A 24696-nucleotide genomic window follows, 5' to 3' on the forward strand; every position below is an offset into this window, starting at 1 on the left:
TCAGCCATGCTGTAGAACTATGATTGGCAAAGTGCAGCCTATGGGCCTGTCCCCTATTTTTATAAATATCAAGCTGTGCCCATTGGTTTTCGTATTGTCTGTGGCTGTTTTTTGTGTTACACAGTAGGGCTGAATGTTTGCAACAGAGGTAGAATGGCCCACAAATTCTAAAATAGTTACTTTTTGGCCCTTTATAGGAGAAGTTTGCTGGTCTTTTCTCTAGAAATGTGGGGTTGCAGAAAAAGTAGCCTTCAAATAAGTGAGGTGCTCTCTGAGGGTGCATGTTCATTGGACTACATACCTGAGTGTGGTCCATGTCTGCTTCATTTGTTTCTCCAAGATGCCTAGCACAGAGCACATCTCAGTAAATTCTGTGCACACTTCGATGTACATGTGTACATACTGTGTTGATCAGTTATATGGTTTACATGATTGAGATTGACAGTATATAGAAGATAATTCTGCATGTTCTAGTAGAGGAGCTGTAGTGGATCTGATGAGACGGGAAGGACCTGTCTGTCGGGTGGCATGGCTGCATGTTATGATTTGTGACTGTGTGAGTTGTTGCTTCCACTGCAACACATGGAGCACATTCCCTCTGTACAGAGTTTCCCGTGAGCTTCAAGAAGGGCTGTTGGCTCAACTTCAAGTCCTGTTGTCTCATCTGACATGTTTACTGGCTTGCATGAGCACGAGACCATGACTGCGGCCCCTAACTTTGCTAATAAGCTTTATTTCCTTAGGGTGTTGGACTAGGCAATATCTAGGGACACAGTCTGTTCTCTTGATTCTCTGTTTCAAAGGGGAGGAGGAAGAAAATAAAGACAGAAAAGTAATTCCTCACAGAGTAATTATCTCTCACAGACTCTTTATACAGACTGGTCAGACTTTGATCGTCGATATAACTGTCCGTTTCATTTAAAGGGACATCGATAAAGTTGATGAGTTAATGCAGGACATTGCTGACCAGCAAGAACTCGCAGAGGAGATTTCAACAGCTATTTCAAAACCTGTTGGGTTTGGAGAAGAATTTGATGAGGTGAGTGTTTCCATGCAGGTCACACAAGCTTCACGAATGACGCTGGCTGCCTTTTGGTCTGCTGTTGCAGGCCCTCGGGCAGGCAGTATGTGGTTTGGAAATCACCAGTTTTCATCCCTCTAGAGCTTTGCACATACAGGGCATAGTGCCAACCCTCCAAATTCTTGAATTTGAGGGTGGTTTTCACTTTTCGGGGTAGAAGGTTAGGTAAAGTAAAGGAACCTTTGTTGGAACCCAGCAGCAGGCTTTAGGTCAATGATTGGTTTCAGCAGGTGGCTACCCAGCACCTTTCTGTGGTAGGCCCCAGGCTCAGAGCTGGGACAGCTGAGGTGACCCTGCGCTAGAGATGTTTACAGGATTTGCCTTCAAACGACTCTGACATGCAGTAAAGATGAAGCCCAGGAAGGGGCATTTACATCTAACTCATCTAACTCCTGAGGGAATTGTCTGGAACTTGAGCATCTACCAGTTTCTGCTGCAGCAAGTAGGATTCTGTGTCTGTTGGGTTTTTTAAAATGGAGTAACAGACCCTGTTGAAGGCACTTCATTCTGCCTTAGACTTGAGTCCACTGAAGGTCAGGCCCTCTCCGAGGAACCTGATTTTTTGTGCTATCTGATTCCCAGGGCACAGCTGATACCACAGCCTGAGCCTCTTACCCTTGGCTGCCAGTGCCAGGGTTTTTGTGTTTTCTGAGTGGAATTTGATGAACTAGTCAAGTTAATTTCTTTTTCTTTAAAGATTTTATTTATTTTAGAGAGGGGAAGGGAGGGAGAAAGAGAGAGAAAGAACCACATCAATGTGTGGTTGCCTCTCACATGCCCCGCACTGGAGACCTGGCCTGCAACCCAGTCATGGGTCCTAGACTGGGAATTGAACCTGCAACCCTTTGGTTCTCAGGCCAGGGCTCAATCCATTGAGCCACACCAGCTAGGGCGCAAGTTAATTTCAATTCAGCAAACATTCCTGCACATTCACTTAGTGCACCCAGTTCTGAGATAAAGAAAAAGGATGAAAAGATACAACTGTTTTCTTAAGATGTACACAGCCTTGTGCAGGATACAGACACAGACGTCAGTATTGCTAGAGCAAGCTTAGGATATTTGAGTTACAGAATGTGGACCTGGAGTCCATCTCCCCTCTGACCTTCTCAGAAGGGGTGTGTGTCCCCTCAGCCGTCAGGCGACAGGTACTGCTGCGGGGGCTGGGATTCCCACGGGCGTCTCTCATTCCTATGTTTCTCTTTACCAGGATGAGCTCATGGCAGAATTAGAGGAACTAGAACAAGAGGAACTAGATAAGAATTTGCTGGAAATCAGTGGACCTGAAACAGTCCCTCTACCGAATGTTCCCTCTATAGCTCTACCATCAAAACCCAGTGAGTACTTCTTATCCAGAGTCAGACACACCCATGGCGCTGTGTGGCGGGTGCTTTTGTGGTCAGTTACTGAGGGTTGAGAACCAGCTAGCATCTGTTGCCACAGCCCCACAGACAGTGTCACCTGCCCTTTCCTAGTTTCTCTCTACAACAGGGTTTCTTAACCTTGGCACTATTAACATAGCCAGATCCACTTGGGGCCGGGGCCGGGTGGGCAGCCTGTCCTTTGTGCTCTGGATGTCCAGCAACACCCCTAGCCTCTCTCCACCCAACAGGTGACAATAGTACCTCCTTCCCAAGTTGTGACAACCAAAAATGTCTCCAGAGATTGCCAGGCATCCCCTTGGGGGTGTGGGGGTGCGGAATTACCCCCAGTTGAGAACCAGTACTCCAGAGTGATTTTCCCTGTGTCACCAAATGAGAAATTTCTAGGTGCTGGGAGAAGGTGTGAGAGTTTAATTCCGGGAACACTTGCTCCCTGTCTAGAATTCCGTGCTATGCATGCCTCGGAGGCAGACACTGTGGGAAAGAAACAGCTTGGCTTTTTAAAAGACCTGATTCTATAAAACCTTCATTCCCTTGTGCCTCCCCCCCCCCACCCCATTATTTTACGCTTGGGTAGGATAGAAGTATTCCATACAGAACTAGAAAAGGTGAAGCAGTTTGACTGGGCATAGAGAGAGCACCCAGGGAGCAGAGTGTGACCAGGCTCTAGTCAGCTGCTCGAGTGGGGCTGGGATAAGGGGAAAAGGAGGTCCAAACATTGTCCAGCAAGTTGTCTGTAGGGGTGGAGAGGGTTCAAGTCACTTGAAGGGGCAGGGAGGTGTGGAGCGAGGATTTGATCCCTTCCGGTATTTGTCCTTCTCTCCCCCACCTTGCGTGCTCTGGGACTTGCCTGAATCCTGACTCAGTGTAGAATCCTTGTTTTGTCTGGCCCTGATGCTGGTGGAGGGGAGGTGCTGGGGGAAGTGTGTCTGGTTATCTGGAGTTTTACGTTGCAGCTTTTAGGCACAGAAGCAGTCTGCCGATAACCTGAAGATGAGGTGGCCGCAAGGGCAGGGCTGCTTCTGCAGACACCAACCATATAGCACAGCCCTGGCCCGCAGCCAGAATGCGTTGAAAGGACTGCAGCCAGCCTTCCCTAAATTGCCTTTTCTCTCATCACACAGCCAAGAAGAAGGAAGAGGAAGACGAAGACATAAAGGAATTGGAGAACTGGGCCGGAACCATGTAATTAACTGGAACCAGTTAATTAACTGGTCCAGTGCAAGCTGGGCCCAGACAGACTCTGGTGGCCTGCAAGCGGGCAGGCGTGTGCGTGTGCAGGGAAGGCAGGACGTGGTGCAGGCAGGTTCCATCGCTCTCGAATCTCCCTCCAAAGCAGTAGGGCCGCATCACTGCTCACTCTGCATAGCATGGTCTGCACCCAGCGGGGCGGGCGGGGGGTGGGGGTGGGGATGGGGTGGGAGGTGCCTGCTGTTTATAATGTTGAATTTCTGTAAAATAAACTGTATTTGCAAATCCAACATTGAGCTTCTGGACTACGCTAACTCCACTGCTGAACCTCAATGGAAAGGGTCGACCGTTGCAAGTTGAAATGATCTGAAATTGTAGCCTCTGTCCTTTTAAGTCAGTTGACTTGTCGCACATCTCTTTGTAAGACTTGTATGGTACTGGCAGAAAAGTCGTTTTTTAAAAGCCATAGGCTTTTCCTTGTCCTTAGCTGTAATAATGCATCTGATTTTGGTTTCCTTGAGAGCTGTATTTCTGTCCACCTGTGTACTGGCCCTTGTGTTTCCAGTTTTAGCCCACTCCTCACTTCCACTCCCCTGGTCTCCTGCAGTTTGTGACACTGATTTGAAATGGATGATGTTCTCTTGAGAGCAGGTGAGATTGTTAGAGTTAAATTCCAGCTATATGTTTTTCTAACATAGCTCTAAGGTCCTTGTTGCTGTTTGTGATAACTGATAGAAAACTCATTGGAAACATGTGCATACATTTATATTCAGATAAAATTATGGTTTGCACTGTCTATTAAATATCTCAATTAATTTTCATATTTTGCTGTTGTGTTCAATTAATCTCTCATTTGCTTCTGGAGTTGACCCTTCCCAGGCCCGCATGATCCAGTGGAGCCTGTGGAAACATATGGAAGACTTGAGCATGACATAAATCAACATTTTTTAAAGATTTTATTTATTCTTAGGAGAAGGGAGGGAGAAAGAGGGAGAGAAACATCGATGTGTGAGAGATACATCATTTGTCTCTCGCCTGCCCTCAACTGGGGACCTGGCCGGCAACCCAGGAATGTGCCCTGACTGGGAATCGAACCAGTGACCTTGTGGTTAGCAGGCTGGCACTCAATCCACTGAGCCACACCAGCCAGGGCTAAATCAACAATTTGAACCAAAGAGCTAGAAAATGTGTTACTAGAAATGTGTTTACGCTCTGAGAGCCATGGATCTGTCACATTCACCTTGTGTGGGGACCTTGTGGGAACAGTTTAGGAGCAAGTTGGCTCTTTGTACCTCCAGGGCTTCCGTGTTTTTCTCTGTCAGTGTCCATGGGCAATGCCAGCAGGACAGCAGAGCCTCCACCTGTTGGAAACCATGGCATTCCGACTGACTAGGCCTGTCTGGTGCACTGAAGAAAATGGCCTTTCCCATGTAGGGCAGTGCCTGAGAAGCCAGGACATGAATGGTAGTCTCAGGTCTGCTGTGGCTTGCCATGGGACTGGCCTGGACTCTTCCAATCTCTACTTTTCTTTAGTCTTGTACCCCCTGGAGAATCTGGTGAATGCTATGGACCTTCTCCCTAATAAGAGTGGATCTTTGCATGGTCACCCTTAATTCTGCATGCCAGTTGGCCACTTCTTGCTGCAAAGGAGTCTAGGAAAGTAGGGACCAGAAAAGAGGGTCCAATCAGAGTTCTCCACTTAGACTCGGGTGGGGCCTCCCTTCCCTGAGCCCGTTGTCACCAACTTGGTACCAGGACCACACAGGTTTCTGTTAGGAAGAAGGGGTTGCTGAGTAGGCGGCACCAAATCACCACTGAGGAGGCAGACACCCAAGTCAGAAGATGCGAGAATAGCGCCACCACTTTCTTCTAAAAAGCACATCAGACCATGTGTTCCTTCCAAACCCTCTGTCTGACTCCACCCGCTCCTGTGGTTGGGAAACTAAAGGTGAATTGGAATCACCCAGGGAGCTTGTCACAAATTCAGTCTCCTGGGCCCAATCCCCAGAGCTGCATGGGGACCTGTGAATTTGCAACTTAGCAAAGTGCTTGGGTGACTGATGTAGGTCAGCTGGGGTTACACTTTGGAATACCTGGGTGGACAGGATTAAGACCTCAGAATGGCTTACATGCACCCTCCGTAACCTGGCTTCTGTTTTAATCTCCTCCTGTGCCTCCCCCTGGCCTCCTCCCTCCTCCTCCTCCCCTGTGATGCAGAATTCCCCACCTCCTAGAACACATGCTCTTGGCCTCCCAGCCCTTATGTGGGCCAGGCTTTGGCCCCTTGGCCTCCCTCTCCTAGACATAGCCTGCCCCATCCTGCAAAGAGTTACTGCTCCCCAACTCCCCACAATTGTCACGACTTCCCATTCCCTTACAAGGCAGTGAGGTCACTGCATTCCCTGGCTTCTCGATCTGCTTGGCACACATTAGGATATTGATGAGTGCATGTGTGTGGTCAGAGGGAAGTGTTGACTAGATATTCCAGGAGGAGGTGGAATTTGAACTTGGGCTTGAAGATGGAGTGGGTTTTTCACCTGTGATTGTGAGAGATGGGGCATTCTAGACCAAGGGAACCTGGCAAGGGGAGAAGAGGAGGCAGGGAAGTGAGGGGCTGCCTCAGGAGGGTTTGGGGAAAGGGCTTGCTTGGGAAGAAGTGGTAGGTCAAACCAGAGAGAGGTTGGGGGCTAAACTGGGATCTTGAACGTAAGACTAAGGAATCTACATGGTGATTAAAAATAGGGAAGGGAGGGAAGGGAAGGAGAGGAGGAGGAAAGAAGAACAGTTGCTCAGGCAATCATTTGAGGGCTAGGTAGGGTAAAGATGAAACTCTTTAGACTGCCTCCCACTTCCCTCAGTAAAGTGAGGGTGGCATTTTTAGAAGCAGTGGGATTGTCGAGTAAAATCCTGCTTCTTCAAGTTGAGACTGGACAGTGGGCAGGTGTGTGGGCAGGCCACCACAGGAGCAGGCTGAGGTGTAATGCCAAGCGCACAGGGCTCTGGAGCCTGGGACACAAGGTTCATGTCCTGTCCTGCCTCTGCAGCCCAGGGACTGTGTGGGCCTGGGGAGGTGACGTCATACCTCAGCCTCAGTTTGCTCATTTATAAAATGCAGGTAATAACACAGCTGTCTGTATTCATTAACTAGGGCTGCAGTACCAAACACACAGAAACTTGGTGCCTTAAAACAACAAATTTATTCTCTCACAGTTCAAGGGGTCAGGAGTCCAAAATTGAGTTGTCAGTAAGGCCACACACCCTCTAGAGGCCCTACAGAAGGTCCTTCCTTGCCTCCCAGCTTCTGGTAGCTCCTGGCGTTCATTGGCTTACAGCGGCATCACTCCAGTCTCTGCCTCAGTCTTCACAGGGCACTTCCCTGTGTCTCAGTGTGTCCTTTTCTATCTCTTACATGGACACTTGTCATTGTTAGGGCCCACCCTAAATGAATGTTACCTTAATCTGCACCTGAATTACATCTGCAGAAACCCTATTTCCAAATAAAGTCACATTTTGAGGTTCCAAGTGGACATGAATCTGGGGGGCACTATTTAACCCCCTCTGCTGCCTTACATTGCTGTAAGGTCATGGCTCGTAAAGCCCCCAGCAGGGTTTAGAAAGCTCGGAGACAGGCGGGAAACATGGGTATTATGGGCCCCATTTGCTAGATGGGAAAGCCAAAGCTTAGAAAAGCTTTGGGTCCCACTGCTAATAAGTGACAGAAAGGAGAAAATGGATTTCTTGTCTCACAAAGGCCATTATTCAATTACCATATTTTGGGAGCCTTTGTGCCAGTTCTCAGAGAGTTGATGGTTTGGTGGGAAAATTAAGCCACTCTCATCCCTTCAGCATTGCCACCACGCACTGGGTAATCAATGTAGAACAATCCATTGGGAAGCCGGTGGCTGACCCACAAGGGCTTGTGGGAGGAAGCCCTGTGTCATCCAAGGTTGAGAGGTGCTAAGGACTCAGCAAGGGGAAAGATGGGGAAGACAAAGGTGGGAGGATAGCTTTTAGCAGCTTGTGCAAAGGCCTGGGGCACCACTTGGGGCATCCTGGGGGTCTGAGCTGGACAATGACTCAGTCAGTAGATGGTTGGTAAGTATTGATGAAGTATAGGTGGGGAAACCGAGGCACCAACATGCTTCAAATGCTATAGCAAGTGGTGACAGAGGTAAGACATGAACTGAACTCCCCTGTCTCCCTGTCCTGTCTGCACTGGGTACCCGCTCTGCAGAAACAGCTTCAGTCCTTGCTAAGCTGCACCTTCCTGCTAAGGCCTCCTCTGAGGCCTTACTCGGAGGAGACAGGTGGAGCTGGGACACAAGCACTTTTGGGATCTGGGTTCTGCCGAGTCCAGACTCGGCACGAGTCCCCGGCTAGATTTCTGTGAGGCTCTGGCTAAACTGGGCCTCAGTTCCCACAGGGTGACTTGGACTGAAGCAGAAATGTCCTGCCCGCAGTGATGTTACTAGTCCGGATTCTGGTTTTCAACAAGAACAACAGTCCCAAATGAAGGGCAGACGTTAAGGGAGCACCACTAAGACCAGGCACTTCATTGGTTTCGTTTCATTTAATCTACACAGGAACTGTTTTAGGACAGGCCACTCATGGCTCGATTTTACAGCTCAGAAAACTCAGGCTCAAGGGATAAAATCACTTGCCCAGGATCACAGAGCTGGTGAGCAGCAGAGCCATAAAAATCCAGCCCGGGAAGCACTTCCCTGCTACGGCGGGGGGAGGGGCAGGTCCACAGAGACTCTTCCCTTTCCTCCTCAGAAGGTGTCAGCTCTGAGTGTGACCAAATACTGGGGTCCAAAGAGGAGGCCAATTCTCTGGGAAATCTTCCTGCTGAGAGTAAAAAGGCCGTGGGCACCAGGAGTGGAGCGGTGGGGACCATCCAGGGAGCTCCTTCTACAAGGGGCTTTGATGGTGGGACCCCTCTGGGGCTGGTTTGCCCTCTGCATCCTGAGGCCCCCCCCTCTTTTTCCCCAGACCGTCTCACTGGTACTACCTCTGTTTCCTCCTCAGCTTGGGCAGCTGTTTGAGGGGACCCTTGGTCCACTCACAGGAAGTGTGGACAAAGGCACCGTGGTAACGATGATGACAGTTCCACTTCTCTGTTGCTTCATAATAAACCACCCCGAAATACAGTTGTGAAAAGCAACTATTTCATTATGCTCACAGATTTTGTGGCTCAAAACTTGGAAAAGACCCAGTGGGGACAATTTGTCTCTGTTCCATGACATCTGGGGCCTCGCCTGCAAAGAGCTGAAGGCTGGTGATGAGTTCAACAGCTGGAATCATCAGGAGACCTCTTTGGTCCCACGGTGTGTGGGCCGTTGACGGTGGCAGTTGACGGACCTCCCCCTGGGCTGTCAGCAGGAGCATGTGGCTTGGCCTTCCTCACAGTGTGGGGGCCTCCGTGTAGTCTGAACTCAGGGCTCTAAAAATGATTGAATGTATTCAAAAAAATATGCGCCACTGCACCAATATACCATGTACATAATGCACAATCCCTTGAGGTTTTTAAAGGCTGGGATAAGCAATAAATATCAGGAATTCCAATGCATTCTGATATTCCAAAGGATTTAAAGAATTTACCTTTGAAATCTGTCCCCTCTCCTCCTCCACTACCACCACCTGGTCCAGGACACCACTGAGGGGTAACTTCAGCAGTTACCGCCCCCACCCCCGCCCCAACATCTCTCTGCCACCCACCCTGTCCAGCCCCCACCAACCCTCTCTTTATTAGTAGCCAGAGCCAGAGTGATCTTTCCAAAGAGCTGTCCCCTCCCATCTAAACGCTCCTGTGGCTCCTACCGCCCTCTGGATGGAGACACTGCCACATCCACGTTCCAGGCAGGATCTGGCAGGCTCCTGTCTGCTTTTCCAGCCTCCTTGAGGCGGGTTCCCTTGGTGTTTCTTATAATGGGGTTGGCAGAACATCTGCATCAGTATCCCCAGGAAACTGATTCAACCTGCAGGTTCCTGTATGGCTCGGAGTTTCTTGGGAGGTGGGGCCCTGGAAAATGCATTTCAAACATGCTACCAGGTGCTTCTGAGAATCCCACCTGGGCTTTGAGATAGTCTCTTCTAGTGCAATATCCTCTCCCCCATTCTGCAGATGAGGAAACTGAGGCCTAGAAAAAAATAACTTTTCCATGGCCACAGTGTTCATGTTACAGAACTGAAGGGTTAAGTCAGACTTCGGGGGCAAATAGGTGGAAAGGATCTCCAAAACATTTTCCGAACTTTTTTATCAGGGTGTGGGTTCCAATGGCCACGTTTTTGGAAAGGCTGCCACGGGTCCTTCTGGGTGCCTGGGCGGTGGAAATCAGTGTGATGTGGGCTGTGGTTCAGTGCGGGAGCCCTGTCCAGGCCCCTAGAGTGGGGTCCTCCCCAGTTTGAGGGGCCGACGCCGCAGCGGTCCTGGGGGTCTGCAGGTGGCGCCATCTCCCAGGCAGTGAGACCCTGCAGCTCCGGCTGGGAGAAGGTGGGCTCTTCCCGGGCGGTCTGCGCCCCTGGAGAGGTGGGCGAGAGGAGGCCACGTGGAGTGGAATGGGGTTGGTGTCTACTTAGAATTCCCACCCCCGCCCCCGCTCCCCGCCATCTCCACCTGCCGCCTTGCTGGAATCCTCTGATGCGAGGCGGCAGCCGGGGGCCCCTTGACGGGACACGGTGGTGGGGAATGGACATATGGTGGGCCCAGCTGCTGTCAGAGCCTATGGAGGGGGCGGGGTGAGACGAGAGGGTGTAGGAAAAAGCGGACCACCCAACCAGGAGGTGGGGCCATTATAACAACATTCATAATAATAATAGTCGTTATTTACTGGGTGCCCACACTGGCCTTCTAGTTCTCTCTTGTTGAGGGTCCCTGCCCTCGTCCCCAGAGTCCAGCAAAGGAGGGCAGCACTGTGGGTGAACCTCCCGCCTTGGGCTCGGCCTCCCTGTGAAAGGATAGGCATGTGTTCCAGGCCGTGAATTTAAATTCTTAATCCCAACTGCTGCCCCTCTGCTGTCTTGGTAAACTGTCAGCCGCACACCTCAGGCGGGTTTCCTTTTCCAACTCCACAAAACCCATTTCCTGTGCCCCTACTTCCAGTGAAGCTTGTGGACCCACTGTGTAGGGCCTCAGCCCTCCTGTGCTGGCCTTGCAGCCTCAGGGGTTGACCCAGTGGGCAGGGGGAGAGATGTCCAGACACTATTATTTTTAGCACACTGCCAAGGTGGGCCTTGGATGCACTCTGGGAAACATTGATGAAGAAATGTCTTACCAAAAAAAAAAAAGGCCCTGGCTGGTGTAGCTCAGTGGATTGAGCATGGGCCTGTGAACCAGATGATCGCGGTTCAATTCCCAGTCAGGGCACATGCTTGGGTTGCAGGCCAGTTTCAGGCAGGGGCCAGTTCCCTGCAGGGGATGCACCAGAAGCAACCATACATTGATGTTTCCTTCCTCTCTCCTTCCCTTCCCCTCTAAAGATAAATAAATAAAATATATTTTTTAAAAAGACCCTGACTAGTGTAACGTTTGCTGATTTCTATGGTGTAGATACTCCCACCACGATCAATTTCAAGCTACCAACATGACAACAAAATTCCTCAAAATTGAACAGTTGGTTCCTGGAGCTGGTAGAAGCCGGCTCCAGCATACCAGTGGGAAAAGGTCTGTTTATGACTTTGAGTGTTTGAGAAAAATCCTTTCTCTACTCCGGTAAGGACCCTGTGGAATTTGCCAGGGTCAGTGCAAAATGAAATATGGGATCCCTGGTTCAAAAAGTATTAAGAATTCTAAGACAGTGACAACAAGTATTAAACCAAGTATGGGGCCCTTCTGAGTAAGGGCTTTGTGCAGGTGCACAGGTCTCAAACCCATGATGTGAATAGGGGCAGGGCCACAGCCCTGCCTCTGCCAACTCTGCTGTTGTCCTGGCTTCCCTTCTTATAAAATGACCTTCTATGGCCAGAGTCCTCTCATTGGCCTCTAAGATCACCAGTAGCATTTATTAAGCATTTACTTGGTGCTCAGTGTGTTACTAAGGGTTTTCTGCATTTTATTTTCATCATTACCCACAATAACTTTTTAAAGTAGCTATTAGTATGTTCCCCATTTTACAATAAGAAAATGGAGGTTCAGAGAGGGGAAGTGACTTGGCCAAGGGCACACAGTAGGTGATTCACACTGTGTACTCACTCTGATCTGGGCACGTTGGGGCTGCTGAGCCATAAAGTGACTCTTTAAAGTGAGGAAAGAAAGAGAAACCACAGCTTCATTCTGCTTCTAGTGGACTGGCTACAACTCCTGAGCCTGGGAAGTACCACAGCTCCTACCTGGGAGGCAGCATGTCCAAGCGGCCTTTGAAGCAGACAGATCTGAATTTGAATCCTGGCTCGAAACTAATCAGGTGTGTGCCTTTGTCTCTCTGGTGTCAACAAGTTTGCTGCCACCAGTCAAATAACAACAGGAGTCCCCACCTTGGTCCCGGATTGGTCTGTTTTTATGAACATGAGGAATACAAATTTGCATGGTCTGATTGGTCCAAATAACACTGTCTTGATAGGCCAGAATCGCACTCTGGGTGGTCATTGCAGAATTGCTCTGATTGGTCGATAAAGATGAGAATGTGCAGTTCTGATTGGACAGAGCAGGTCTCAGACCATTGGTCAACAGAGATACCGTTCCCTTATAAGCACCTGCTCAGCCATCAGGAGCGCAGTGCAGGAGGTTGGCGTCTCGGGCCGGAGATTTTCCCTGAGTGCTGTGTGCAGCGTGACAGGCCTCTGTCAGCAACGGCTGCTAACTCCGGTTGTGAATTTGGGCCCAGTTAAGCACAAGGAACCCTTTTTGGCAGGTAGAGTCCTTTGGTTAACACTGACCTCACTCTCCCACGTGAGTGAGGGGAGAATAGATGTGGCTGCCCACCTTCCTGGGTCGGGGTGGGGCACGCGGAAGGAGAGGTTGTTGGACCTGAGCGCCTGGTGGAGGGCGGCTACGAGGGATCTTCATGATTCACCCGCCCTGGGCCCTTATTAGAGTAGAGGAAAACAGAACCCCCGAGGAGGTCTCCTTTCTGTCCTCCCTCAGTGGATCCCAGAATTGGTTCCTGAGGGGGAACTTCACCTCAGGGCTTTCCTGTGCTGCGCATCTTGCCCACTCAGCTCCTGATGAAGAAACTGCCTGGGATGTAGCACGCCAGGGTCAGCATCCTGGGTTCTGGCCCCTTCCTTGCCACTAGGTAACACCCTGCCCCCTTTCTGGGCCTCAGTTTCCTCATTTCTACTGTAGGTCTCCTTCAGCACCTGTGAGGTGTCAGAGTAAAGAGCAAATAAGAGTCTGAGTCCCAGTTCTGGCCAGGCACCCCCCCCTTATAAAAGAGGGAGTGTATTAGCTTCCTGATGCTAACAATTTATCACAGATGGTGGGTGAGTTCTTTTTTAAAAAAAATATTTTATTTATTTATCTTTAGAGGGGAAGGGAAGGAGAGAAATATCAATGTATGGTTGCCTCTCATGTGTCCCCTGCTGGGAACTGGCCTGCAACCCAGGCATGTGCCCTGACTGGGAATCAAACCGCGATCGTGTGGTTAGCAGGCCCGCACTCAATCCACTGAGCTACACCAGCCAGGGTGGTGGGTGAGTTCTTAAACAATAGAAGTTTATGCTCTCACAGCTTAGGCCAGAAGTCCAAAATCAAAATATCATCAGAGCATCTGAGGGAAAATACTGTCATTGACTTTTTTTTTGCCAGCAAACCTTGGCAATTCTTGGCTTGTTGCCTCCAATCTCTACTCCACCTTCATATCACCTCCTCTGTGAATGTCTTCTCATGTGTCTTATAAGGACACTTATCATTAGATTAGGGCCCATCTGGATAGTCTAGGATATCGTCTTAAGATCCCTAATTTAATTTAAGGTCACATTCACAGGTTCTGGAGAATTGGGTGTGGACATATCTTTTGCGGGGATCACCCTTCAGCCCACTACGGGGGTTAGCATAGTCATTGCTGTGCAGGCGGGCTGTCAGAGAACTGGGACTGGGGAGCAGAGGATTGGCCTAAGGACCCTAGACTGTGCCATGCGCAGAGTGTGAACCCAAAGAAAGAGATTGAGGCCCAGGGAAGAAAAAGCATCTGGGGGAGCCTGCCCTGGCAGTACTGAGATGCTCCTGCTTTGGGTCTGGTCCCTGTAAGTAGGTGAAGCTAGACCTCCCCACTGCTCAGGTCCTGTCTCTGGGCAAGCCCTGGGCAGCCGGGCGTCTCCGCATCCCATTCTGGCAGAGCACTACCCAGAAACATATTTTACCCGTAAACAGGCCAATTAAGAAGGCAAATGTTTTCAAACAGGAGGATTTATTGGCATAGAATGCGCCATCCCTCTGAGCAGGAGGAGTGGGTGTGCGTGCGGAGCCATCTGGAGAGGAGTTGTTTATCATATTTATTTAGTTACGAGTTGCTGGTTTGGAACTGGCAGGGCCTCATTAGGTGTGAGCATGGATCCCTGGGAGTGTGCACAGATTCAGTTGGCTCTGTGAACACACGTGTGCCTTTGTGCTGGTGTCTATGCAGATATAGATACCTTTGTGCCCGAGTGCATGTGTCTCCCTGCCTGCACGTGTGTGTTCACATGCATGCTCACATGTACACACCCCTTTATTACATTCTTCTCTGTGTGCACACACATGGGTCTTGGTGTATGCAGAGACAGCCTGCACATGAGTGTGGGTGGGCCTGCACACATGTTCCTGTGTGTGCACATGTCTACATGTATGCAGGTACATGTGTGGCTGTGTGTGCACCTACCTGTCACAAACCCTTTTTGCCAACATTAGATGTTGCTGATCACACTCTCCTTAAAAGTCTCTTCCCTGGCAACTTTCTGTGCCACCCTCCCTTTCTGAGCTCTCTGTCTCCTATGTGTCCCTCTTTTTTCTTTCTAGAGTTCTCTAGCCATTTCCAGCTAGTCCTTGTGAATGAGAGAAGAGGGCGTGACCTTGTTTTGCATATTAAAGACAAAAATTGTCTTGGCATCTGCATGATATATGTTCTCCTGTTATGCTTGAAACGCATGACTGTGATTCTCAGAAACTACCCTTTATTTGATAGAGGTGTGGGACATAGAAATCAGTGCAAGTGCAGTGATAACTGACAGCAGAACTGTTCAACCTCAGATTCTGCAAGACAATAGGGAGGGATGGGGATTGTGGTGATTGGGCAAGCACATGCCCTGTCTAAGAGGGAAATCACTTTTTAGTTACTTCTCAGCAAAGGTTGTTCTCAAGGGTGTCTAGCTCATGTTGCCAGATCTTCTGATTTTCCAAGAGAAGCCAGAGATTTATGTTTTTAAGTGGGTGTGCTTGATTTTTAAATTTTGGCTCAAAAATTTTTAAACACTGTGCAAACCTAATTAAACTTGTGTGTGGGACAGATGAAACCCATGGCTGCTCATTTGCAGGCTCCCACCCACATTCTCCTAGGTGAACCCTTCTGCTCTGTGGCTTTCGAGGTCATCACCAAGCTCACAACTGACAGCTGTGCCTCTAAGTTGAGCCCCGCCCCATTCCTGAGCCAAACGCTCTCACCTGGGGCTTGCATCTTGTGAACACCGTGAGCCCAGCGTGTACATAGTAGAGGGTAGCATCTTTGCCCTGATATGTGCCTTCCATGGGTGCCCAAGGCAGAGGCAGTTCCCATCAGTGCTAGAGAATGGAATCTGGATGTCATCCTTGAGTCCCCTCCCCACCTCAGCCTCCACGGTACCCGCCCAGTCACCCAGTCCTGCTGACTTTGTATCCATGATACACCTCTTGTCCACATGGCTGGGACAGCTCACTTTGGCATCTCCTAGCTTCTGTCTTTTGCTTTTTGGTCCCTTCCCCTCCAGCAAGGTCCACAGAGCCCTGTGTGACTTGACCCCTGTCCACTCCCCCAACCTTGTCCTCCCTGCTACCACTTTAAGCTTCAGCAATAACAAACTGCTTTTATTCTACTTATTGCCTCTTGCCTTTGTACATGCTGTTCCCTCTGCATGTAATTTCTTTCCAGGGCCCTCCTCTTTCTTCAGCTAACTCCTCTTCATCCTTTGAGACCCCGAAGGAAGCCCCCTCTGCAAATGGGTGAGAATAAGTTTCCCCTCATAGAGTTGTTCCCTGGATTCCACCAGCTCAGTGCCTGGCACACAGGAGGTGCTTAACCGACCAGAGTGCTCACCTTCATCTACCTCCCTTAGCGGCCACTCCCTACACAGAAGGACTGTGGGAGCCTAGGGGGGACCTGAGGGATTGGGTGGTCTGGCCCCTGGAGAGGCGAGCTCCCAGCCTTCTCCAGGCTTTGGGCCTCATATCACATCAGCCATGGAACTTCACCTGCGTGTGGAATTTTCCAATCAGCCTTCTCCCATTAAATAGGCATTTTATATTTTCATTGGACGTACATTAGTCACGGAGAATTCTGATTTTTATAGTCCGTGTTTTAGAGTGTGGCGTTCTTGGCTGTAAAAATATAATCGGCTCTCATAAGAGATGGTTTCTCTGGAGCTAGAGGGGGGGCTGGCTTGGTGGCTGCGTGATTGGAACTCTAAGTGTCTAAAGTGACTGTTGCAAGTCCCCAGAGCCACAATTCAATCAACCGCTCCAAACGGGAAATTCAACAGCGAGTGTTAAAAAGATGAGGGATGATGAAAATGGAAAAAGAAACAACATTCAAGAGGGAATTGAATTTGGGAGTCATTTGATGGAAGTTTTAGAAATGAACAAGAACAGCCCCCCCCACAAAAGTGCATCTTCTTTAGCTCCACTGAAGGGGAGAAGGTTTGCTTTCTGGGATTTTGGAAGATCCTTTCAAAGTTTATTCTTTCTTTTTTTCCCTCCCTGCCTCTCTCCTTTCTTCCCTCCTTCCCCCACTTCCTTCCTTCCACAAATGTTTCCTGAGCACCTACTATGTGCCAGGAACTGCATTAGGCACTAGGGAAATAACAGCAAGACAGATGCAGCCCCTGTTTTTGTTCATAACCTTCCCCTGCTGTTACACACTAGTGTTTCCAGTTTTTCGCAATTGCAGATAATGGGACAATGAACTAGTTTGCACACGTATCAATATGAGGCATAGAGCAGTTTCCAGTTGCCCCAGCAGTGGCAACTGAGACCAAGTTACAGGCAAGGCATCAAATACCCTACGTTCTAAAGAGCACAGTAAAAAAAAAAAAAAAGAATAAATAAAATGAAATAAAGAGCATAGTCAAAATTGGGGCCAGATGCACCCTTCAGGGTTTATAAAAGACAGTTCAGCAAGTTCTGTTATCCTGACTGTCCGTACCTCCCGCCCCGTGCCTTAACCCTTTGTGCTGCCTCCATAAACAGAAAAGCAATGAGAAACAGAAAAAGAGCTTTTGGGTTGTGTGTGGGTTGTGGGCCCTGGGGGTGAAGTGAGGGTTATTGTTCCCCCACTATGGCAGAGCAGAGGGGATCTCCAAAGGGAGTGCTGGCAGAGATGGGGCCCACTAGAAGGGCAGATGGGCAACTTGTGCATTGGGGAATCTGATTAGGCAGTTTTCTGGCCTCTCTGTGCCGGACAAGACATGGGTGGGCAGGGAGGGGCAGCATGGAGGAGGCTGTGATCAGGTGGGCCCCAGAGGAGGAGACTGGCTAGAGCTGTCTGCTGGGACAAGAACTCAAGAGGCAGCAGGAGGTCTGGGGTGAGCTGCCAGGGGTGGGAGCTGAGGGGTGGAAGGGGCAGAGCCACAGTGGCCCATGTCAGGACCCCCAAGGACTGCAGACCTGTCCCCACCCAGAGGAACAGGGCATGGCTGAGGAGCATCTTCACATACACTTATTCTTCTTCCTGGCCCTCTTCTGGAAACTGTATCTGTCTGCCTTCTCACTCCCCACTCCTCTCCCCCCACCCCCCACCCCTCACCCCCCTCCTCATCCCCCACTCCTGCCCCCATCCCCACAGTCTAGCTTGGCTGGGTCAGGGGCCTCCACTGGGCTTTCCCTACCCTCAGGCTTCCTGTCACCTCAGCATCAGCTTCTCTGGCCTGTCCCTGCCTGGGATGTGCTTGTCTCTGACTGACAGCATGGCTGTTTGTTGTCTTGTTCACTGCTGTATCCCAGCACCTGGCCTCAGGCTCATAAACAGCCCCACTCACTCTGTGTTTGTGGGAGGCACCTTTATTGGAGGAACACTGAGTTAGGAGCTACTGGCTCAGGGTCCCTGGAACTGGATGATGGCCGTCTTCTACCTGTGTCTTTATTATGCCTCTGCTCTGCTTTCTGCCCAACCCCAGCCTGACATTCACTTTACAACCAACTAAATAAATCTTCATTCTCATAGAAAGCTTTCCTCCGGGCAGTGCTCTGAAGAATTGGAAAGGCTCCCAGCCCAGGTTTATGTCAAAGAAGGCGGTGGGAGGAGACTTCTGAAGGCCGGGCTAGGCCCCTGTTGGAAAGCGCAACCCCAGCCTTTGCAGATGCTGCGCTCTTTGCCTCTTGTGCTGTCCTTTCCTCTGCTGGCTGAACACCTCCTCCTCTTCTAGGCCTGACTCAAAGCTCCCCTCTCCAGGAAGCCTTCCTTAGTCACTCTGGCAGTGGTAGGGTTTCTTGTAGAATCCACCATTCCCACACGAGTCCTTCATCCCAGCATCATCAACACAGGATTAAAAAAGATTTTATTTATTTATTTTTAGAGAGAAGAGAAGGGAGGGAGGGAGGCAAACATCAATGCGTGGTTGTTCTTACACGCCCCCTACTGGGGACCTGGCCTGCAACCCAGGCTTGTGCCATAGACCAGGAGTGGAACTGGTGTCCCTATGGTTCGCAGGCCACACCAGCCAGGGCCAAAACAGGATTTTTAAAAAATATTTTTTTAAATATTTATTTATTTTTAGAGAGAGGGAAAGGGAAGGAGAAAGAGTGGGAGAGAAACATCAGTGTGTGGTTGCCTCTCATGTGTCCCCACTGGGGACCTGGGCCTGCAACCCAGGCATGTGCCCTTTGCTTCACAGGCCCATGCTCAATCCACTGAGCCATGCCAGCCAGGGCCCCCAAAACAGGATTTTAATCATTTGTGTTTATGTCTGTCTTTTTTTACTAGACTGGGTACTCTTCAAGGACAGAGACAGTCTGACTCAGTGCTGTGCATCTAGCACACATTAGGTATTCATTCATGTTTTTGAACAGAGTTGCTCTTTGGTTGAGTCAGGCTAGGAGTGACAGAGGTGATGTGCCAAGGGTCTAGAGATGTGGTAGATGTGAGTGCTGGGGCTGGGGACACAAGGCTGAGAAGTGGAGAGAGGGAAGGGCCTGCCGAAAGAGGGCACAACAAGGCAAAGGCGTAAAGGCGGGAGAGAGCTGGGACCTGCAGGGCTCCTGGGCAGTTGGGTTGTGTCAGAGCCTCAAGCTTCAGGCTCAGAATGTTGACTGATTAGTCTGGAGACACCCAGGGGGCTGGGTCCTGGAGGGTGGCGATGCCAGGTGAGGAGTGTGGGTGTTGCCTTGAAGCCCTCGGGGCTGCGAAGGGTAGGAGCAGTGGGAGCACAGGAGGGGTGCTGGGGGTAGGAAGCTCACTCCAGCCGCACAACGATCCGGGAGGAGGTGAGCGCTGACAAGGGCCTGAACTGGGTGAGGGCAGCAGACCTGGAGAGCAGGGGACAGCTTTGAGTGATGTTCAGAGGTGGGATCATTGGTGTTGGAGGTTGGAGTAGGAGGGAGGCCAGGGTAGCACCCAGGATGCTGGTTCACACAGCTGGGATTAGGGGCTGATGGTGGGGAGCAGCTTTGGTCCATGTTGGGTCCCCTGAGTGGGAGGTGGGGTATTGGGGCGATGTCCAGGAGGCTGCAGTCTGTGTGGTCTGAAGAAAGCTCTGGGCTTGAGAGGGAGTGAGGATGTAGCCAGCCAGTGGGGGACACTGGGGCTGTGACAGAAACCCCAGGAAGAGTGTGGTTTACTCCAGGCTTACCGCTCCTCTGACAAATTGTTATTATTGAAATAGAAATATTTATTTAAAAAATAAATGTACTTAAAATACTTTATTTATTGATTTTAGAGAGGGAGGGGATGGGAGAGAGAGAGGAACATAAGTTTATTGTTCTATTTATTTACATGTTCATTGGTTGATTCCTGTTTGTGCCCTGACCAGGGATCAAACACGCAACCCTGGTATATTGGGATGATGCTCTAACAAATTGAGATACCTGTCCAGGCACCCCCCCCAATTTTTTTTAAACATTTAAAACTTGGATTCAGGAAAATTTCAAATAAAGAACAAGAACAGACATGAAATACTAATCAGTTATGTGCTGCTTTCCCAAACATATTACCGTATTTTGCCACGTATAATGCGTACTTTCTTGCCTAGATGTTTGAGGGGAAAATACGAACGCACATTGTAATGGGCATAATAATTCCATGTATAATGCATACAAAAACGAGGAAGTACATTGTGCACGGGAGCGCATTATACACAGCAAAATACGGTAAATTGTTTTTCAAAAACCCTCCCCGCCCCCTCTGCTACGTCCATCCCACTCCCCTGAGAGTAACTGGTGTTTACTCCAAAGGGAATTTTCAGTTGTTCTCTGTGAAGTGAGTGATATAAACTCTCCCCACCCACTCCTGCAGAGATTTCAATAAAGTGTTTACTGCTCACTGGTATGTTTTATAGAGTGAGCTCTTTTGTGGAAACGAGAAAAGGGTCTCGGGCCCTGGCCATTGGGGCTCAGTGGGTCGGAACATTATGCTGTCAATCAAAAGGTGACAGGTTTGATTCCTCAATTCCTGATCAGGCACATACCTATCGTGGGTTCAGCCCCTGAGAGCAACTGATCAATGTTTATCTCTCACACTGACGTTTCTCTCCCTTCCCGTTTCTCTCCCTTCCCGTTTCTCTAAAAATCCGTAAGTATATCATTGGGTGAGGACAAAAAAAAGAAAGAAAGAAAAGGGTATTGAGCCTATGTCATTTGTAGTTTTCTTGGGACACCTCAGAGGCAGAGCAGGTGGGACACACCGGCATCTAGATTCACAGTCACCCTGAGTGGGGTGTGCTCATGTTCTCATTTTATGAAGATGGAAACTGAGTCTCAGAGGGTGTCTTGCCTAAGGCCATAAAGCCAATACTGAGCTAGGATTTGAGGTCAGCTGTACCTGACTGTGAAGCCCAGGTCCTTAAATGTCTATATGTAAACACAAAAGACCAAGTTTGTTTTATATCAGGATCGGGAGGCATCCCAGAATGCATGTGGCCATTTCACAAGACAGAGGGACAGAGGTCCCAAAAGGAAACACCCAGCAAGTGCATGGCTGTGTAGAGGGGAGCAGAACCCAGGCCTGCTGCCCCTGAGTCTGATGTTCTCACCATCAGCAATCACTCAGGGGGAAGGGAGGATTGAGTGTTGCAGAGGAAGTGGCTGGAAGGCAGGATGGGGACAGGATTTGAATGTGCAATGAGGGCTTCAGAACCTTCCCACAGAGACTGCACCCAGTCCCTCCCGCACCTGCCCCTCCAGATCCCCCATAACCTTCTTGGTCTCGGGTAAGCCTACAGCTGCAGGTCAGCACAGGTGGCCAAACTAGTGTCTTTGCTGCAAGCAAGGGACTGAGTTCTTCAATGAAGAATTGTGTCCTTCATCTTGTCCCCTATATTTTACGCTCCCACGTGAATTTTTCCATTAATTCCTCAGAATAAAATGTAGTGGCTGTTAATTTTTGACGCCTGGGAAGTAGCCAGCCAAGTGCTTTTTTATGCCTGAAACTATTTTCCACCATTAGGAAAGTGTAATAAAAAAGTTTCTTTCCTTCTTTGATTTTATTTTTTAATTAGGCCAGAGGGTTTCGGCAGCCCTGCTATCAGGCTGTGGCCAGCAGCTGGGAGCCCAGAAAGTAGCAGAAAAAGGATACAAAATACTCTCACTTCTCAATTGCCATCCCTACAGCCAGGCTTTGCCTCTCTGAAAACCAGGAGGGAGGAGGTCTGGTGCAAATCTTAGTAAACCCCAAATCGTCATTGCTTTTCCAGGAAGACCTTTTGTGAGAAGTAATGGGGGGGGGGGCTACAAGAAGTTTCTGTTCTGTTTCTTTTATTTATTCATTTTAAAGATTTTACTTATTTATTTTTACAAAAGGAAGGCAGAAAGAGAGGGAGAGAAAAGAAACATTGATGTGCATTAGATACATTGATATATTGCTTCTCACTCACCCCCAACTGGGGATCTGGCCTGCAACCCAGGCATGTGGCCTGACTGGGAATCCAACCAGTGATATTTCAGTTTGTGAGACCACATTCAACCCACTGAACTGCACCAGTCAGGGCCATCTTTAATTTTTAGTCAATTTAATGATGTTATTGTAGAGGCTACACTTGAATTTCATACTTGTTTAGCTTTATAGATTTCTAACAAAATCTAAAGTTGATTAAAAAACATCTCAGAATGCATTGCTTTCCTTCTGAATGTCCTCATCCCAGCTCCTTTGTTGTTATGTTTAGTATTTTAGTTCCCTCTTATTTATAAAATACAACTTTTTCAGCATTATTTTTTACAATAAAAACTTATTTAGATTTGGCCCTGGCTGGTGTGGTTCAGTGGATTGAGCACCAGATTGCAAAACGAAGGGCTATGAGATTGATTCCTAGTCAGGGCACATGCCTGGGTTGTGGGCCAGGTCCCCAGTAGGGGGCATGTGAGAGGCAACCACGCATTGATGTTTCTCTCCCTCCCTCTCTCCTTCCCTTCCCCTCTGTCTAAAAATAAATAAAATCTAAAAAAAAAAGCTTATTTAGATTTGCCATCATGCTTTACCAAAGCTTTATTGAGCTTTGCACCTTGTATTCCATTTCTTCCTTATGAGTTCATTTTCCCTCTTGTTTAAGTGCCCCCTTTTTTTTTTAAATCCTCACCAGAGGATAAGTTTATTGATTTTAGGGAGAGAAGAAGAAAGAGTGAGAAACATTGATGTGAGAGAATAACATCAATTGGTTGCCTCCTGTATGCACCCCAGCCGAGGATCAAACCTGTAACCTAGGTATGTTCCCTGGTCTGTGCCCTGACCAGGGCACAGACAGGAATTGAACCTGTAACCTTTTGGTGTACGTGACGGTGCTCTAACCAACTGAGCAACCCAGCCAGGGCTAAGTTCACCCTTTAATAATACTTTCAGCAAGAGCTAATGAGGAGTACCTTTTTTAATCTTGCACATCTGGAAGCATGCTTACTTTGGTCTCACTCTAATGAGAGTTTAGCTAGGTATAGAACCGTAGGCTAACAAGAATATTTTCACTGTGTTTGGAAATACTCCACTCTTTTCTGGCTCCTATTGTTGCTAAGTAGAACTCAGCATGTTTAATTGTTTAATTGTTGATTCTTTGAAGGGAACCTTCTTTTTTTCTCCCCTCTGGCACCTTTAAAGATTTTCTTTTATTCTTAATGTTGTTCACTGCTATAAAGCGTGGATTGATTTATCCCCCTTGGAAGTCTATGAGGACTCAGATCTTTCTTCAATTCTGGAAATTCTTATATATTCTCATACATTGCCTTTCTCATATTTCTTTATTGTCTCTTATTGGAATTCCTATTAGATGTATGATGGATTGTCTCATTTCATCCTTCATCTCAACTTCTTTCATATTTCATATCTCTTTATCTTTCTGTGTATTGTATTCTGGGCAATTGGCTTCAACCACTATGTCCAGACTACTGTCAAACCCATCTACTTAGTTCATTTTCATTTCAGTTTATCTTGAATGACTTATTTTTCTTCCATGGTCCAGGGCAGGAAATTTACATCTAGGTTGCAGTCTATAGACTGCAAACCTGGACTGCAGTCCAAAGACTGCCTATTGGCAGTTTTTATCCAGTCTCCATTTAGGGAAGAAACAGCTCATTTCCAAAGTCTGCTTTATCTAGAGGGCCTAGTTCAGCTCCCAGCCTCATAGAGTCCAGAGCCTCATCTTTAATCCTCACAGAGTCATTAGAACCCTAACCAGAAGTCCAGACATGGCAGCTCTGGGCCGGTGTGGTAGCCCCATGGCCCTGCCAGGGTCTTTGATATTCCTACTCTATCACTCTCAGAGTATAGCATTTACCTTCTTGTTGCACTTCCAGGCATCTCATCTTTGGAATCCAGCCATGGCTTCTGTCTTATCTCGTTGTCCCAAACCAGGTCACATGGTGGCCCCTAGCTGCAAGGGAAACTGGAGAAGTGTTTCCTGGTGGTCTGTTTCTTTCCCACCATGAAACAATCGCTATTCTCTTAGTAAGAGTAGAGCAACTGGGTGTGAAGCTGTTAACTTGTAACATCTGCCACACAGAATGTTATTCATTTAGGTAAAGAAATTGCAGATCAAAGAGGTATGGTGATTCACAGTTCGGATTTAACTGCACTGGGTCCATGTTCTTTCTGCTGAGCCCTCCCCACCCTCGCCCTGCTCTGACTCAGGGGTCCTGGCCTGGATCTCTGCTGTGGGGTTTGCCTTTGACACAGTGCACTGGCCTTGTGTGACAGCTGACTGGGCTGTCTCATTAAGCACAGGGTTTTGTTTGTTCACCAAATCTCCGGGAACAGCAGGGCCTGGGGGTCTGGGAGTAGGGAAGCTGCACAGCACCCCATCAGTCCTGTTCCTTGCTGGCTCTTGCTCATACAGGCATTTGTCTGCCACAGCAAGAGGGCAGACTCAGGCTCTTCATCTCTCAGCAATTAGGGGGCTGCACACAGGAAGGATAATGACTGGCTGCTGGAGAGGGAGTGGGGTTTCTTAGGGGCTAGCACAGCTGGGTGCAGCTCAGGGTTTGATGCCCACAGCTCTTCTGGGCTGGTTGACACCCCCCCAGCCCCACAGTGGAGGCCTCCTTAGCTCTGCCTTCTGGTTTTCTTATCACCAGTTGCTCCCCAGCCTGAACCTCTCTGATCGCCCCCTTCTCCTCTAACTCTGCTCCACCTGCCCCAGATCAGTGGCCATGCACGTTTTTCATTGATCACACCTGCTGTCTCAGGGCCATGCTCCAGCCTCTTGTAAATCACCCTGTGTACTGGTTGCTGACAAGTCTGGTCATGTCCCACA

The 24696-nt window shown here is 48.9% G+C and overlaps 1 protein-coding gene across 1 annotated transcript in view; it reads left to right on the forward strand.

The window, feature by feature from the left end:
• The window catches only part of CHMP4B (charged multivesicular body protein 4B), a 40520-nt gene extending 36297 nt beyond the window's left edge, over nucleotides 1-4223 (forward strand). Inside the window, exons 3-5 of the mRNA XM_037043888.1 lie at nucleotides 925-1039; nucleotides 2289-2415; nucleotides 3585-4223. Of these exons, the coding sequence (XP_036899783.1) occupies nucleotides 925-1039; nucleotides 2289-2415; nucleotides 3585-3649 (307 nt within the window). The 3' untranslated portion in view covers nucleotides 3650-4223. The remainder of the gene's footprint in view (nucleotides 1-924; nucleotides 1040-2288; nucleotides 2416-3584) is intronic.
• The last annotated feature ends 20473 nt before the right edge of the window (nucleotides 4224-24696 follow it).

Source organism: Sturnira hondurensis, unplaced genomic scaffold, assembly GCF_014824575.4.
Source record: "Sturnira hondurensis isolate 20B ecotype Veracruz unplaced genomic scaffold, ASM1482457v3 Scaffold0004136, whole genome shotgun sequence".
Taxonomy (NCBI): domain Eukaryota; kingdom Metazoa; phylum Chordata; class Mammalia; order Chiroptera; family Phyllostomidae; genus Sturnira; species Sturnira hondurensis.